At 35.5% G+C, this 13,497-nt stretch overlaps 1 protein-coding gene across 4 annotated transcripts in view; it reads left to right on the forward strand.

Annotated features, from left to right (window-relative positions):
• The window catches only part of DMXL2 (Dmx like 2), a 162,805-nt gene that overhangs the window by 134,704 nt on the left and 14,604 nt on the right, over positions 1-13,497 (forward strand). For 3 of the 4 annotated variants that reach the window (XM_022579483.3, XM_022579479.3, XM_089907227.1), the window contains 6 exons: positions 1,663-1,739; positions 3,488-3,618; positions 5,452-5,700; positions 8,620-8,798; positions 12,513-12,643; positions 13,135-13,220. In XM_022579483.3, coding sequence (XP_022435191.1) covers positions 1,663-1,739; positions 3,488-3,618; positions 5,452-5,700; positions 8,620-8,798; positions 12,513-12,643; positions 13,135-13,220 — 853 coding nt within the window. The remainder of the gene's footprint in view (positions 1-1,662; positions 1,740-3,487; positions 3,619-5,451; positions 5,701-8,619; positions 8,799-12,512; positions 12,644-13,134; positions 13,221-13,497) is intronic. The other variant, XM_022579480.3, reaches the window with a different exon arrangement.

Consider the following 13,497-nt stretch of genomic DNA (forward strand, 5'->3'; position numbering starts at 1 on the left):
TGTGTGTGTGTGTGTGTGTGTGTGTGTGTGGTGGGAGGGGTGCACATTATGGGTAGGGAATTAAGAGATACAAACTACTAAGCATAAAATAGACAAGCAACAAGGATATATTGTACAGCTCAGGGAAATAGAGCCATTATTTTGTAATAACTTTAAAGGGGAGGATAATCTATAAAAATATTGAACCACTGTGCTGTATACCTGAAATTAATATGATAGTTTCTTCTTACTTGTGGAAAAGTTATTATCTTCCTTTAAGACAGACAAATACTTTTTTGGTAATAAAATTCATTTTCTAGACAGTATTCTTGCCAAATATTCCTTTGGATTCTCCATCTCATTTAAATGAATCATTAAGTAGAAATATTTATAACTGTTTGCTTAGATGCCAGGATATTATGAAAATATAAGTGCAGGGGGGTATCTCTGAGAGAACCATGATTGATTAGAAATAGTCCCAGAGAAAGTACCCTCATTACTGTCTCCCTGATGACTGTGTTTTGTTGGAGGCTGTGGAATAGTTTGGGGCAATTGGCGTTTTGGCAGAGTTACTACCCCAAATTAGAACTATATCCTATGCTGAAAACTTAAAAATGGATAGATTCTAAGAAACAGTAGGGAGTGTGGCAGGATCTGGAGAGATGATCAGACTTCCACTGTGCTAGCCTAAGTGTATTTGTACTGTACTTTTTCCAATTCCAGTGGCTGATGTCATTTCAGGTCCCCAATATTTTTATGTTTAATTTTTTTGTTTGAAAGGCACATTCAATCTCTGGTAGTACATTCTTCTGAAGGACCCAAGGTTTACTGGTTATATCATCCTATTAGAGACTTCTAATCCATAGCATGAATTAATCTGTATCAGTATTTCAGCAGAGATTACTTAAATTGTTTGATAGGTGAATATGGAAATGCAGAAAATGCATTCAATGCATATAAGCTCTAAGTAAACATTTCTAGTTCCTAGAAATTTGGATAAGTTTTCAAAAAGTATGAAACTGTTTCTAAGATCCCTTCAAATTTTAAGATTGTGTGAGTCTCAAAATGCTGATTCAGTGTGGCATTGTAGGATGTGGTTTTTATATTATATTGATAATTTTTAAACTTTCAAAATTTAAAATTCTAAGACTGCATTACTTCTAAGTACTAAGTGGATTACTTGCTTTCTGGAAAATTAACCATTTCAGACAGTGATTGATATACTTTCTAAACATTTAAGTCATTCTTACTGATAAGATCAAGTTTTTAGTTTCATCAAGGAGAAGTTTTCATAAGGCAACTTTACATAAAAGCTCTAAAAATTCTATGCTTATTTTGGTTCTGCTTTTTTTGAGTATTACTACTTAGGCTATTCATTAGCAGGCTAGGACACAGTCCCAGCAATGTGAACGTTGGCACTTTGCTTAGGGCCTGCTAAGTGGCAGGCTCACAGTAATAAATATTTGATAAAGATGCATATGAATCATTTAGCTTTGTTGTGAGCATGGATATTGAATTGGATGAGTTTTATTTTAGAAGCTTTAAGGTAGAGTTAGTAGTCTCATGTAGGACCTAGTTTTATTTATGATATTGCTAGTTTCCTGGGTATTTTCTGATTTTTAACATACTACTGTTGTGTAGAAATGTTAGTACAAAATGTAATTGTGGCTGTTTCGGTTTTAGGTGCACACACTTCATTCACTAGCAGCATCGCTTTCTGCATCAATTTACCAAGCATTATGTGACAGTCATAGCTACAGGTAAAAAAAAAAAAAAAAAAATTACCCAAATAGTATTAATACAGGAAAAGCATTAAACTGTTCCAGAGTTATATTAAAGTTCTGCTTCCTAGGGACTGAAAAATCCTCAAATATGACCACCATGTGTACTTTAATAGATGAGAATGGGAAATAAAATAATTATTTGTTTAGTTTAGCTATTACCTAGTAACAACAGAGACATATAGAAAATGACAAATAGTAAAGGAAAATTATCATCACCATCTTTTTTTTTTTTTTCAAAAAAAGAAGTGTTCACTATCCAAAGTAATTTATGATACGAAGTTTTCTTATTTTTTCCCCCTTAGGAACTGTTCCTTTTAGCATTAGATTAGTTTCTGTTTGTTTGGTTTTCAGTTGAAAGAGGAAGAACTTTTGAAAAATGAGAAAGTACATTCCTAACGTTGAACTATTAAAATCTATTTTACTTACCCATTTCTGTATGTCTTTAGAAGTGATATCAATAGATGTAATGGTTTGAATTTTTGTTAAATGTCTAATTGCCTTCATCGGTGTATACTCTGTATTTTAATGACTAGGGCAGTATAAGCAGTAAGAAATTGAATCACTTGGAAAGATGACCTAGATTTAAATGGATTATATTAATAAATGAAAAGTTTGTAATATAAATAGAATCACATTAAATTTATATTACAGATATATCTAGTTTTTTTCTTATAAATTCAGCAGCCTCTTGTGGGAAGATTTGTTATTGCATAGGGAATTACTCTCTCAAAATGGCCTGTTCTCTGATGTTAGCCTAATAAGGCCATGTCTAAGTAACTACAAAAACTTAGAAATGTAAATAAGTGAAAAAGAGTTTGGTTGACTGTGGTCATCTTTTTTTTTTTTTTTCCTTTGCGGTACGCGGGCCTCTCACTATTGGGTCCCCTCCCGCTGCGGAGCACAGGCTCCGGACGCGCAGGCCCAGCGGCCATGGCTCATGGGCCCAGCCGCTCCGCGGCATGCGGGACCCTCCCAGGCCGGGGCACAAACCCGTGTCCCCTGCATCGGCAGGCGGACTCCCAACCATTGCGCCACCAGGGAAGCCCTGTGGTCATCTTAATGATCAAAGACAACTTGTTTGATATCAGTCACTGCTTAAGATGGTGCCAGATAAGAATCCAAATAAATTTTGTTTAAATGTGTATTTTCTAGTTTTTAGGCTGTGATTGACTCTCCAGGGAGTCAGATTTATTTTCTTCTTTTGTACTTGCCCCACTCCATAAAGATGAGGGAAGTAAATATTTGGGCACATTTGGCTTTAGGACTAGGTATTTCTAAAATAGGATTCTTCAGATTTTAGTTGATGTTTTAATTCAGAGTTGAGCTTGCACAACTTTACAGAACTAAGAAATGCAACAAAATAGTGCCCTGAAACTTTCTGATATATCTTAGTACCATCAGTAGTCTCCTTACAGCAGACTTTAAAAAAAATACAAATAAGTGAATATAGAAAAGATTTTTAAGTATCAGGTGGCATTTGGAAAAGGTTTTAATGACTAAATGTCATCTGCCTAAATAGAAAATTTGGTATTTTGTTTTAAAAAGCTATCGATAAATATTTGTAACTAATTTAAAGAACTTTCTGAAATAAGTTTTTATTAGAACAGTGAACTCAGTTTTAAGAGTTTTGTTTTTGTTACAGTTATCTAAAATAAATATGTATAGGGTATAATTGCTTGTTACCTCTATTAAGATGATAAATAACTGAACCTTATTTGTTTTAGCAGTCAGACAGAAGGGAACCAGTTTACAGGAATGGCTTATCAAGGACTTCTTTTAAGTGATCGTCGAAGGCTAAGGACAGAAAGCATTGAAGAACATGCAACACCAAATTCTTCTCCTGCTCAATGGCCTGGTGAGAATTTGAGTGGTGTTTTTTGTTTGTTTGTTTTTTAATCTTCTATTTGGCAACTCCTTTTTACAAAGCTACCAACTAGTTTCCTGATTGTTGTTGTTTGTGGATTTGGTGAATAGTTTTTTATTTGTTTGTTTTTGATGATGTTTTCTGCCATGGATTAGGAATTCTTAAGTACTGTAATGTTGTCTGAAGACTCAGAAAGTTAAGGCTTCAAAAACCAGCTGTGTTGACCAGCATAAAAAAGCAAGGTTTAACATCCTTTGCAAGGGTGAGCACGTCATGTTTTTTATCCTTAGACATCCCGAATTAGAATCTTAGAGAGCCAGTATCACAGAGCTTTTTTTCACAGATACCTCAGAATAGTTATTCTCAAGAGTGTAGATGTACGTTAGGAAAGGAGTGACCATTCTGTGGCACATATATTATGGTGTCTGCCAGTCCTCTTCCTCCGGTTGGCTCTTTCTCACTCTCCATAACAGTTATTTCAAACCTTCTCCACTCTCAATATACTTTCCTCGTCTGCCACGTCATTTAATTTTTGCTGTACTTGCTTTATAACTCTGTGGTTACATGTTAATGATCATTGTGAAGAGTGGCAGTAGAAGGAAGTGACGGACTCCAAGTGTGTATTTAAAATTCATTTATGCATAAGTTTCTCAAAACATATTGTTGTCGTTTTGACATTTTATTGAAATAATTTCAGACTTAACAAAAGTTTCAAAAATGGTACAAACAATTCTTGTGTAACCTTCACCCAGATTCCCCAGACAGTGACATTTTACCATACTTGCTTTGTCATTCACTCCTCCTCTCTCACTCACTTATTGTGTGTCCGTGTGAATATATACTTTTTTCTGAAATATTTGAGGGTAAGTTGCAGACATGATGCCCCTTTACATCTAAATATATCAGTTTATCTTTCCTAAAAACAGACATTCTCTTATTGTACATAACCATAGCACTGTTATCGAATTCAGCATCTTAATATTGATACAATACTGCTCTCTAATCTATAGATTTTTGGACAGTTTCACCTGTTGTCCCACTAAGGTCTTCCATGTAACATTTAGTTGTATTGTCTCATGAATCTCCTCTAATACGTATTCCTCCTTCTTTCTTTGTCTCTCATGACACTGACACTTTTGAAGAGTACTAGCCAATTATTTTTTAGAGTGTCCCTCCATCTGGGTTTTTCTGATGTCTTCTTAGTATTAGATTCAGGTTATGAAGAGAGATTGTACCCTTCTCGCTGTAAAATATCTAGGGGCACATGATGCCACTTGGTCCCATTACTGGTGCCATTAACTTTGATCACTTTGTACGGTAGTTTCTGCCAGATTTCTCCTTTGTAAAGTTACTTTCTTTTCCTTTGCAATTAGTGAGTATCTTTTGAAGAGAATGTTTGAGACTGTGTAAAATATCATACTTTTACCCACTAATTATAGCATCCAGTGATGATTCCTGACTGAATCAGATATTACTGTGGGGATTACTAGATGGTGATTTTCTAGTGCTAGCCTTCCTTCTACGTATTAGTTGAAATTGTTCTGTAAGGAAGAGCTTTCTCTTCTCTTCTTTTAATTTATTTATTCACTCATTTATTATATCAGTAGGGATGAATGGATTCTTATTTTATTCTGTAGCTTATAAACCATTCCTATCATTTTGTTGCTCAAATTACGGATATATATATATCTCCATGTGTATATAGTCACACTATATATATAGTATAATATAGATACATAATTTTGGTTAAACTGCAAAGTTGGATTTTTTTCCTTCTGGACCTTTATGCTGATAGACTTCTTATAATGTTATATACCCTTACAGGTGTGAGTTCACTTATTAATCTCTTGAGTTCAGCCCAAGATGAAGACCAGCCAAAGTTGAACATTTTGTTGTGTGAAGCTGTTGTTGCTGTGTACTTAAGTTTATTGATACATGCTCTTGCCACAAATTCCTCCAATGAATTATTTCGACTTGCAGCCCACCCATTAAACAATCGAATGTGGGCTGCTGTTTTTGGGGGAGGTATAAAACTTGTTGTGAAGCCTCAAAGACAATCCGAAAATATTTCAGGTAAGATAAATTTGATACCAATAAGGCATGTAAATGTAAATAGTTTCCAATGTGAAAGTAAAAGATTTTTTTTAATGTTTTAAGAATTTTTATTTTGCAAATCACTGATGTTTAAGGTATAATCACTCGTTAGGGTAATAAATAACTAAACTCATGTTAGAATAAAGAATATAGTTTCCGTTTAACATTTTTTGGTAAACCAGGGCAAATTTGAGGAGGATAAAAAAGAAAAAAGGAAAGGTAATGGTAAGCAAGGAGACAATGTTAAGGAATAAGGTCATGGAAAAAGGATAGTTTTTAATTAGAGAAAGATTTAAATAAATCCTCATAATCTTTACAGAGTATACCAGTAGTTGGCTTCAGATTAAGTTTATGGTAATAGACAAGAAGGCTGTTCCAATCATGCACATGGTTTTTAAATTCCATTTTCTGTCCTCTTTTTTTTTTCTTATGGACCAAAATAGATTTTTTAGTCCACTTTTTTAGATGGTAGGATGGTAAGATACAGACTGACGCCACGGGAAAGGTTTACACCTTGGCACTGAAACACAGAAATTGTCTGTCTTAATTCATCCTTAGAAATGGTCATATTACAGATGAGGAGTTAGTGGCACAGAGAGTTTAAATGGTACAGGTTCTAACCTGTGTCTTTACTGCCCAAGATCACATCAGATGGATAGGTTCCTACGTAAGTCAGAGTAAGGTACGCAGTCTTATCGACTTGCGTTGTCTCCACTCCTGTTGCATGTGGATGACTCTTAATTTCCATCTTCCTACCTACTTGTAGTCCACTGTAAATTTAAAAGTTTTCCTCCCAAATCACTTCTTTTCTCTTCCTGAGTTTTCTATTATTTTTTCATGGTAGGTAATACATTCATCAAATCATCATGCTTAAACCTCTGAGTATGTATTCATGTTTGCATTTACTTACACCTGCTCTATGCCAGGCTTTTGGGGTATGGGAGTGAGCGAAACAGACAAATCCCTTACCTTCATGAAGCTTACATCCAGTAGAGGTAAACACAATAAATTAGCAAGTGATAATATTTCAGGTATGGGAAGAACTACGATAAAAATAAAAGAGAGTGACTGGACAGAGAATGATGAGGGAAAGGGGACGGGAACAGTTTAGTTAGGGTGATCAGAAGACACATTCCTGATTAGAGAGCATTTGAGCAGAGTCCTAAGGAAGTTGGGAATCAGATCGTGCTGATAACTGGGGCCAGAGCATTTCAGGCAGACGGAGCAGTGAGTGCAAACGTCATGAGGTAGGACTAGTTTGCCCTTTTCCAGGAACTACAGTGGAGGCCAGAATGGCTATCCTGATTCAGGGGAGTGTGGTCAGAGATGAGGTAAGATAAGTAACTGGGGCCAAGGTCATTGAGGGTTTCATGGGTCATGTAAAACTATCGTTGTTGTTCTAAAGAAAGATAGGAAACTACTGGAGGGTTTTAAGCAGAGGAGTGACATAATCTGATTTAGGTTTTCAAAAGACCCACTCTAACTGCTATGTGGAGAATAGACTGTGAAAGAATAAAAGTAGGGAGGCTATGTGGGAGGCTCTGGGAATAGCCCACTTAAAAGATAATTGTGGATTACCATCAAGAGTGAATGGATAAACAAAATGTGGTATATAAGTACAATGGAGTGTGATTCAGCTGTAAAAAAAGAATGAAGTATTAACACATGCTATATGGCTAGCATGAACCTCAAAAATATTATGCTGAGTGAAAGAAGCCAGGCACAAAAAGTCACACGTTGCATGCTTCCATTTATATGAAATATTGAGAATAGGTAAAGCCATAGAGACAGAAGGCATACTGGTGGTTGCAGTGGGCTGGAGGGAGGGAGGAATGGGGAGTGACTGCTTAATGGGTATAGGGTTTTCATTCGGGGTAGTGAGAATGCTTTGCAGCTAGATAGGGATGGCAGTTGCACAACAGTGAATGTACTGAATGCCACTGAATTGTACGCTTTAAAATGGTTACTTTTATGTAAATTTCACCTCAGTTAAAAAAAAAGATAAAAGTGGTTTAGCCTAGTGATGGACAGAGTGAAAAGTGGTCATATTCATCCAAGAGAACTTGAGATAGAATTATCATTTTCCATGACGCGGAGCTTCAGAAGAGGACCAGGTTGACTTCTTTCTGGTTCTCTCATGTCCAGTTAGTTCTGAGTCCTTTTGATGTTTCTTTTATGTATTTCTCATATCTAATACTTCCTCTAGGTCTTTACCACCCACCATACTAGTTCAGGTCCTTCTTGTGTCAGATTCTTCCACCTTCCTCTCTAATTGATCCTGCAGACTATACCTCATCCTGTGCCTAGTTCAAGACACTTTCATGAGAATTGCCCATAGGATGAGCTCCCAGCTTCCTAGCCACAGGCTTGTCCCACCCTAACTCCAGACTGTCGTCGTTACTCCCCTCCCTGACACCTGTCTAGCAAAAGAAGTTTACTCCTAATTTAGCCAAACCTTTGGTCACTCATTTCCGGTGTCCACTTCCTCTTTACACAGTGAGCTTCTGCTTTTTTTTAAGGCGTGCTTTACATCCTACATATTCATTCAGTGAACCTTTCTTGATCAACACAGCCAGAGATAATCACTCAAGCACTCTTTGCACTATTTGTTGAATCTGTCATTTATTTAATACACTGTATATAGAGTCGCTGGCGTTCTGATTCTGTATAGCACATAGGCTGCTTCATTGCAAGTTAATCTTTTATACTCTATCCTCATGTGCATCTCTGCCATGATTGTTGGAAAACTGATGCAGTAACTAGGAAAGTTTAGAAGCACAGACGTAAGTAATTTAGTCTACACTGAAAACATGGCAGGAGTAGGATGAAAAGAAAGGTTAACTCTTTGAATTAATAATGGAAAATAAGGCCAGTTTTTTTTTTTCTATCTTTATTCAGCACCTCCTGTTCCTTCCGAAGACATAGATAAACACCGCAGGAGGTTTAACATGCGAATGCTGGTTCCTGGAAGACCTGTAAAGGATGCCACCCCACCACCAGTGCCTGCAGAAAGACCATCTTACAAAGAAAAGTTTATTCCTCCTGAACTCAGTATGTGGGATTATTTTGTTGCAAAGGTAAGGGGCGTGAGGAATGCAAGCTTTATGGGTGTCTGTTTTATTAACTCTTATGTTTGCATCACACAGGAATGACGGGGCAGCTTCTGGGCTGAATCACCATAGTTTAGACATTAGTCTCTCAACTCCAGAAAATGAATAATCATTCAGGAATGATCAGATACTTGAAATGGACCAGACAAATTAAAATCATACGGGACTTAGGTATAAACCAAAAGTTAGTTTATTAACATTTAATCAGCATCATCCTTTTCTAGGGACTGGAATACCTGTATCTACCATCTCACTTCCCTTCTTCTGCTTATCAGTAGTTCCCTTGGTCAGCATGAAATTAGAGCAGAAGGAGATGGATGGGTATTTGAGGGTTTCATGAGACCATGGGTTTCATGAGGCCCCATGACATACCTCTGTTTCTCCAAAGCAGAGAAAACTTTTCTGGGGATCAGAATACTCATCGTGACTAGATCCAACATAGTCCCATTTTATACTATGTTGGGTGTGTGCTTTTCTGCACTTTGTTTTTTCAAGCACATCACCTTCTATTGATAGGTTTCCTTCTTTACCTGTGTTCCCTCTTTACATGTGTTTCATTTATACTTCTTCTCACTCCCCAGATTGGTTGGAAGCAAATCCAAACATCATGAAATTCCATTCATAAATATTTCACCATTTATTTTTTAAAAAGAAGGATTTTGAACCAGTACCACACTAGCATTATCACACACACACCACACACACCATACACACCACACACACCACACATACATAAACACACAATTCCTTAATATCATTAAGTATCCAGAGAGTGTTCACATTTTTCCCCATTATACCTTAAATGTTTTTGAACTGTTGGTTTGTTAAATCAGGGTCCAAAATAAGATTCACACATTGCAATTGGTTGATATGTCTTAAGTTTCTTTTAATCTATAAGTTCTACCTCCATCTCTCTTTGTTAAATTCCCCACCCCCCCCATTTTTTGCCCCCAAATCTGTCCTTTAAAATTTCTCGGTGGCTTTTGCTGATGGCATCCCCATGTTTGGTCTTCTGACCATGTTCCCCTGATTTCTGTTTTTCTGTAAAGTGAAAGTTAAACTTAGAGGCTTTATCAGATTCCATTCTGATTGGATAGGGAAAGGGGAGTACAGGATTACTTCATAGGTGGTTTTGTGTATTTCCATCAGGAAACTCTCTTTTTGAGATGTTAGTTGATGATTTTTGCCTAAGTCCATTATTTTAAATTTAGGGTAGTTTTAAAATTATGATAATGGTATCTTCTCATTTAGTCTTCATTTATTTGCTGGAATACTTTCTTCCATCGATCTGTTTGGTTATCCTGAATTACATTTTGAAAGAGAAACACAGGATAAGTGCTTTATTCTTTGCTTCTTGTGCCAGTTTTCAAAGTGATGAGTTGATTCTCTAGCATCCTTCAGAGGAAGCAGTGAACTTTGTTTTGTTATTAGTTTTGTTATATTATGGATTTAAACATATTTTATGTATTTTAATCCAGTACAGTTATTATTCTTATGGATGTTCAGATTGTCCCATCTTTGCCAATAAGGGCCTCTTCCAGTTGGCTCCTGAATCTTTTTGAGAACTCTTCCAATAGTCTTTGAGTTTCTTTCCTTTCTAGTTTAAGTCATTCTAGGCTAATTTTGCATGTTTCCTGCCCCGGAGTGGGAGCAACCTCCAAAGAACCTGGTTCCTTTTTGTGGGAAATTATAATTTAGAAACCACAAGTGGGTATATGGGTGCTCATTGTTACTGGGTTTGTCATTGTTTCTAGGTACATATCATTTCTAATGACCAATTAACTATTCAGCTTGATGAGTATACTATAGTTTACATAACCATTTGCCTATCAGTATTTGCTGTATTTATTTTTTTCATTTTTATAAATAATGCTGAGATTAGTATCTTTTTAGATAAGCCTTGTTCACATTCTGATTATTTCAGATACATATCTGAAATATATATATATATATATCTTCAGATTACTGATTTATACTCTCGAGAGTAGTGAGCATGCATCTGACTTTACCCTCATTAAGTATTCCTTTTTCATTTTTGTTAATTTGATTAAATAATTTTTATTTCCTATTAATGATATCAAAAAATGTTAATGAACCTATTGCCATTGGGTTTTCTACTGTGAGGAATTGACTGTTCATGTTCTGAACAAAATTATCTATTGGAATTGTAATGTTTTTCCTTACTTTTAATGAACTCTTTATTTTTAAGGATATTAACAATTTACCTTACTTGTGATACCTTTTCCAGATTCTTTGCCTTTTAATTTTGTTTATGTTTTTGACATACAGAAGTTTTAAAAAGTTTATTTAGTCATGTCTATCCATACTTTTAAGAAATGATTTATTTGCCTTTTGTTTGTTTTTGACATACAGAAGTTTTTAAAAGTTTACTTAGTCATGTCTATCCATACTTTTAAAAAATGATTTGTTACATTGTTTTTAAGCAGAGAAAGTCCTTTCCACTAATAAATGTTTACTTTTGTTATCTTCTCCTCCTTTGTTTCCTCCACCTTCTCTTCCGCCTCATCCTTTTTTTTTTTTTTAATTAATTTATTTATTTTTGGCTATGTTGGGTCTTTGTTGCTGCGTGCAGGCTTTTCTCTAGTTGCTACAAGTGATGGCTACTCTCTGTTGCGGTGCACGGGCTTCTCATTGCGGTGGCTTCTCTTGTTGTGGAGCACGGGCTCTAGGCGCGCAGGCTTCAGTAGTTGCAGCACACGGGCTCAGTAGTTGTGGCTCGTGGGCTCTAGAGTGCAGGCTCAGTAGTTGTGGCACACAGGTTTAGTTGCTCTGTGGCATGTGGGATCTTCCCAGGCCAGGGCTTGAACCTGGATTCTTAACCACTGCTCCACCAGGGAAGCCCATCTTCCTCCTAATTCTTTTTAACTCTCTCTTTTTTTAAATTTCTAACTCTCCTGTTGATCTAAAATGAAGTGAAGATCAGACTTCGGTACTCTCTTTATCTTCTATTCTCACACTTACACTAGTTGTCCTTCCTTTCCTCCCAACGACTTAAGATGTTATATTTGTCATATATTAATTTCTTATTGATACACTCTTCTTGGACTACATTTTTCCACTTAGAAATTGCTAGACTGCACTTATTTTAATTATTTATTTTAATATCCACTAAGAAATAGTATCTTTCACTTTAGAAAGATTTCTTAGCTAATCTTACCTATTTTTTTCTTCCCTATGAACTTTACAATCATTGTCAAGTTTCAAAAAAGGAAAAGAAATCCCCATGGGGATTTTTATTGCAATTACCTAAAACCTGTAAATTAAAGAATGATAGTCTTTACATGTTTCAGTCTCCTTATTTAGCTTTTAGAGGGATTTGTAATTTCCTTCACTGTAGCTCTTTCACAGTTTTCATAAAGTTTTTCCTTTGGTATTTTGTTACTTAATGCACCTTTTTTCTTCAGAGTTTTTGAACTAGTTATTGCTGATATATAAGAAAAAGACCATTGATTTAAAAAAAGTATTTGTGTCGTATCTAGCTACTCAGTTATTTTATTGAATCTGAGAGTTTTAACCTGGTTTTCCTGACTTTCCTAGGTCTAGTATCATTTTCAAAAGAAAATTTTAGTTTAGGTTGACACCATTTAAAATGTTCAATATTAAGTTAGGATAAAAATAACCCAATTATACATTTAAAAATAACTTCACATTTTATTGCAGCCATTTCTCCCTTTGTCTGATAGTGGAGTTATATATGATTCTGATGAAAGCATTCATAGTGATGAAGAAGGAGATGATGCTTTCTTTTCAGATACACAGATACAGGAACACCAAGACCCTAACTCCTATAGGTAAATAAAGCTTTCGTCTTTTCTTTTTGTCTTTTCTTTTGTAGAAGTTCCTGATGTTACTAGTTTTAAGCAACATTACTATCATGAATTTATACAAGAACGGACCTGTTTTCAGGTTAGGAATTCTGTACCTTTGAGGTACATTGCTAGATAGTAGAGTATTTCACATGCAGTTTCAAAGAATAGCTGGCACAAACATTTTTAGTGAGAAAAAATACATAATTTATTGATATGCTATTAAAATTCCATGTAGCTGTGTGGTAAATCTCTTTCCATTAGGTATTTCAGATAGTGAAAGTGTAATACATTGTTGCATACCTTTTATTTTCAGAGACTACAAAGGTACTCTTTTTTAATAGTAAGTTGTTAGAAAAAAACAGCTTTTTTTCTGGGTGGGAGATTGGGCCAAACAGTTGACAGGGATCATTACTATATTCTCATGATTTTATTTTTCAATTAAGGAGAGTTTTTTTATTTGTCCCTTTGAACAGCTGGGCTCTTCTACATTTGACAATGGTTAAGCTAGTACTTCACAATGTCAAGAATTTCTTTCCCATTGCTGGACTGGAATTCTCTGGTAAGTTTGGAATTTGAAAATTAATGTTATTAAATACAGCAAATTATCATCAAGTTTCTCTTTACAAAATCCATATAAAAGAACATGTGGTACTAAAAATATACAGCATTGGAGATGTTATGAGGTCTTATTTATCTTAGGCTCCAGTCTGTGGTTTTAATTCATATGGCAAGAATCACTGACTACCTAGAAGGTTGGAAGAAAAACCAGGAAACCAGCGTGGAGAAGCTAAACATTTTCTTAGCTCATTTTAGAAAGCTGGTCTTCTGTTTTGTTC

This window comes from Delphinapterus leucas, chromosome 2 (assembly GCF_059928025.1).
Source record: "Delphinapterus leucas isolate spDelLeu-1000000601 "Yukka" chromosome 2, BTC_Dleu_Yukka2, whole genome shotgun sequence".
Classification (NCBI taxonomy): Eukaryota; Metazoa; Chordata; class Mammalia; order Artiodactyla; family Monodontidae; genus Delphinapterus; species Delphinapterus leucas.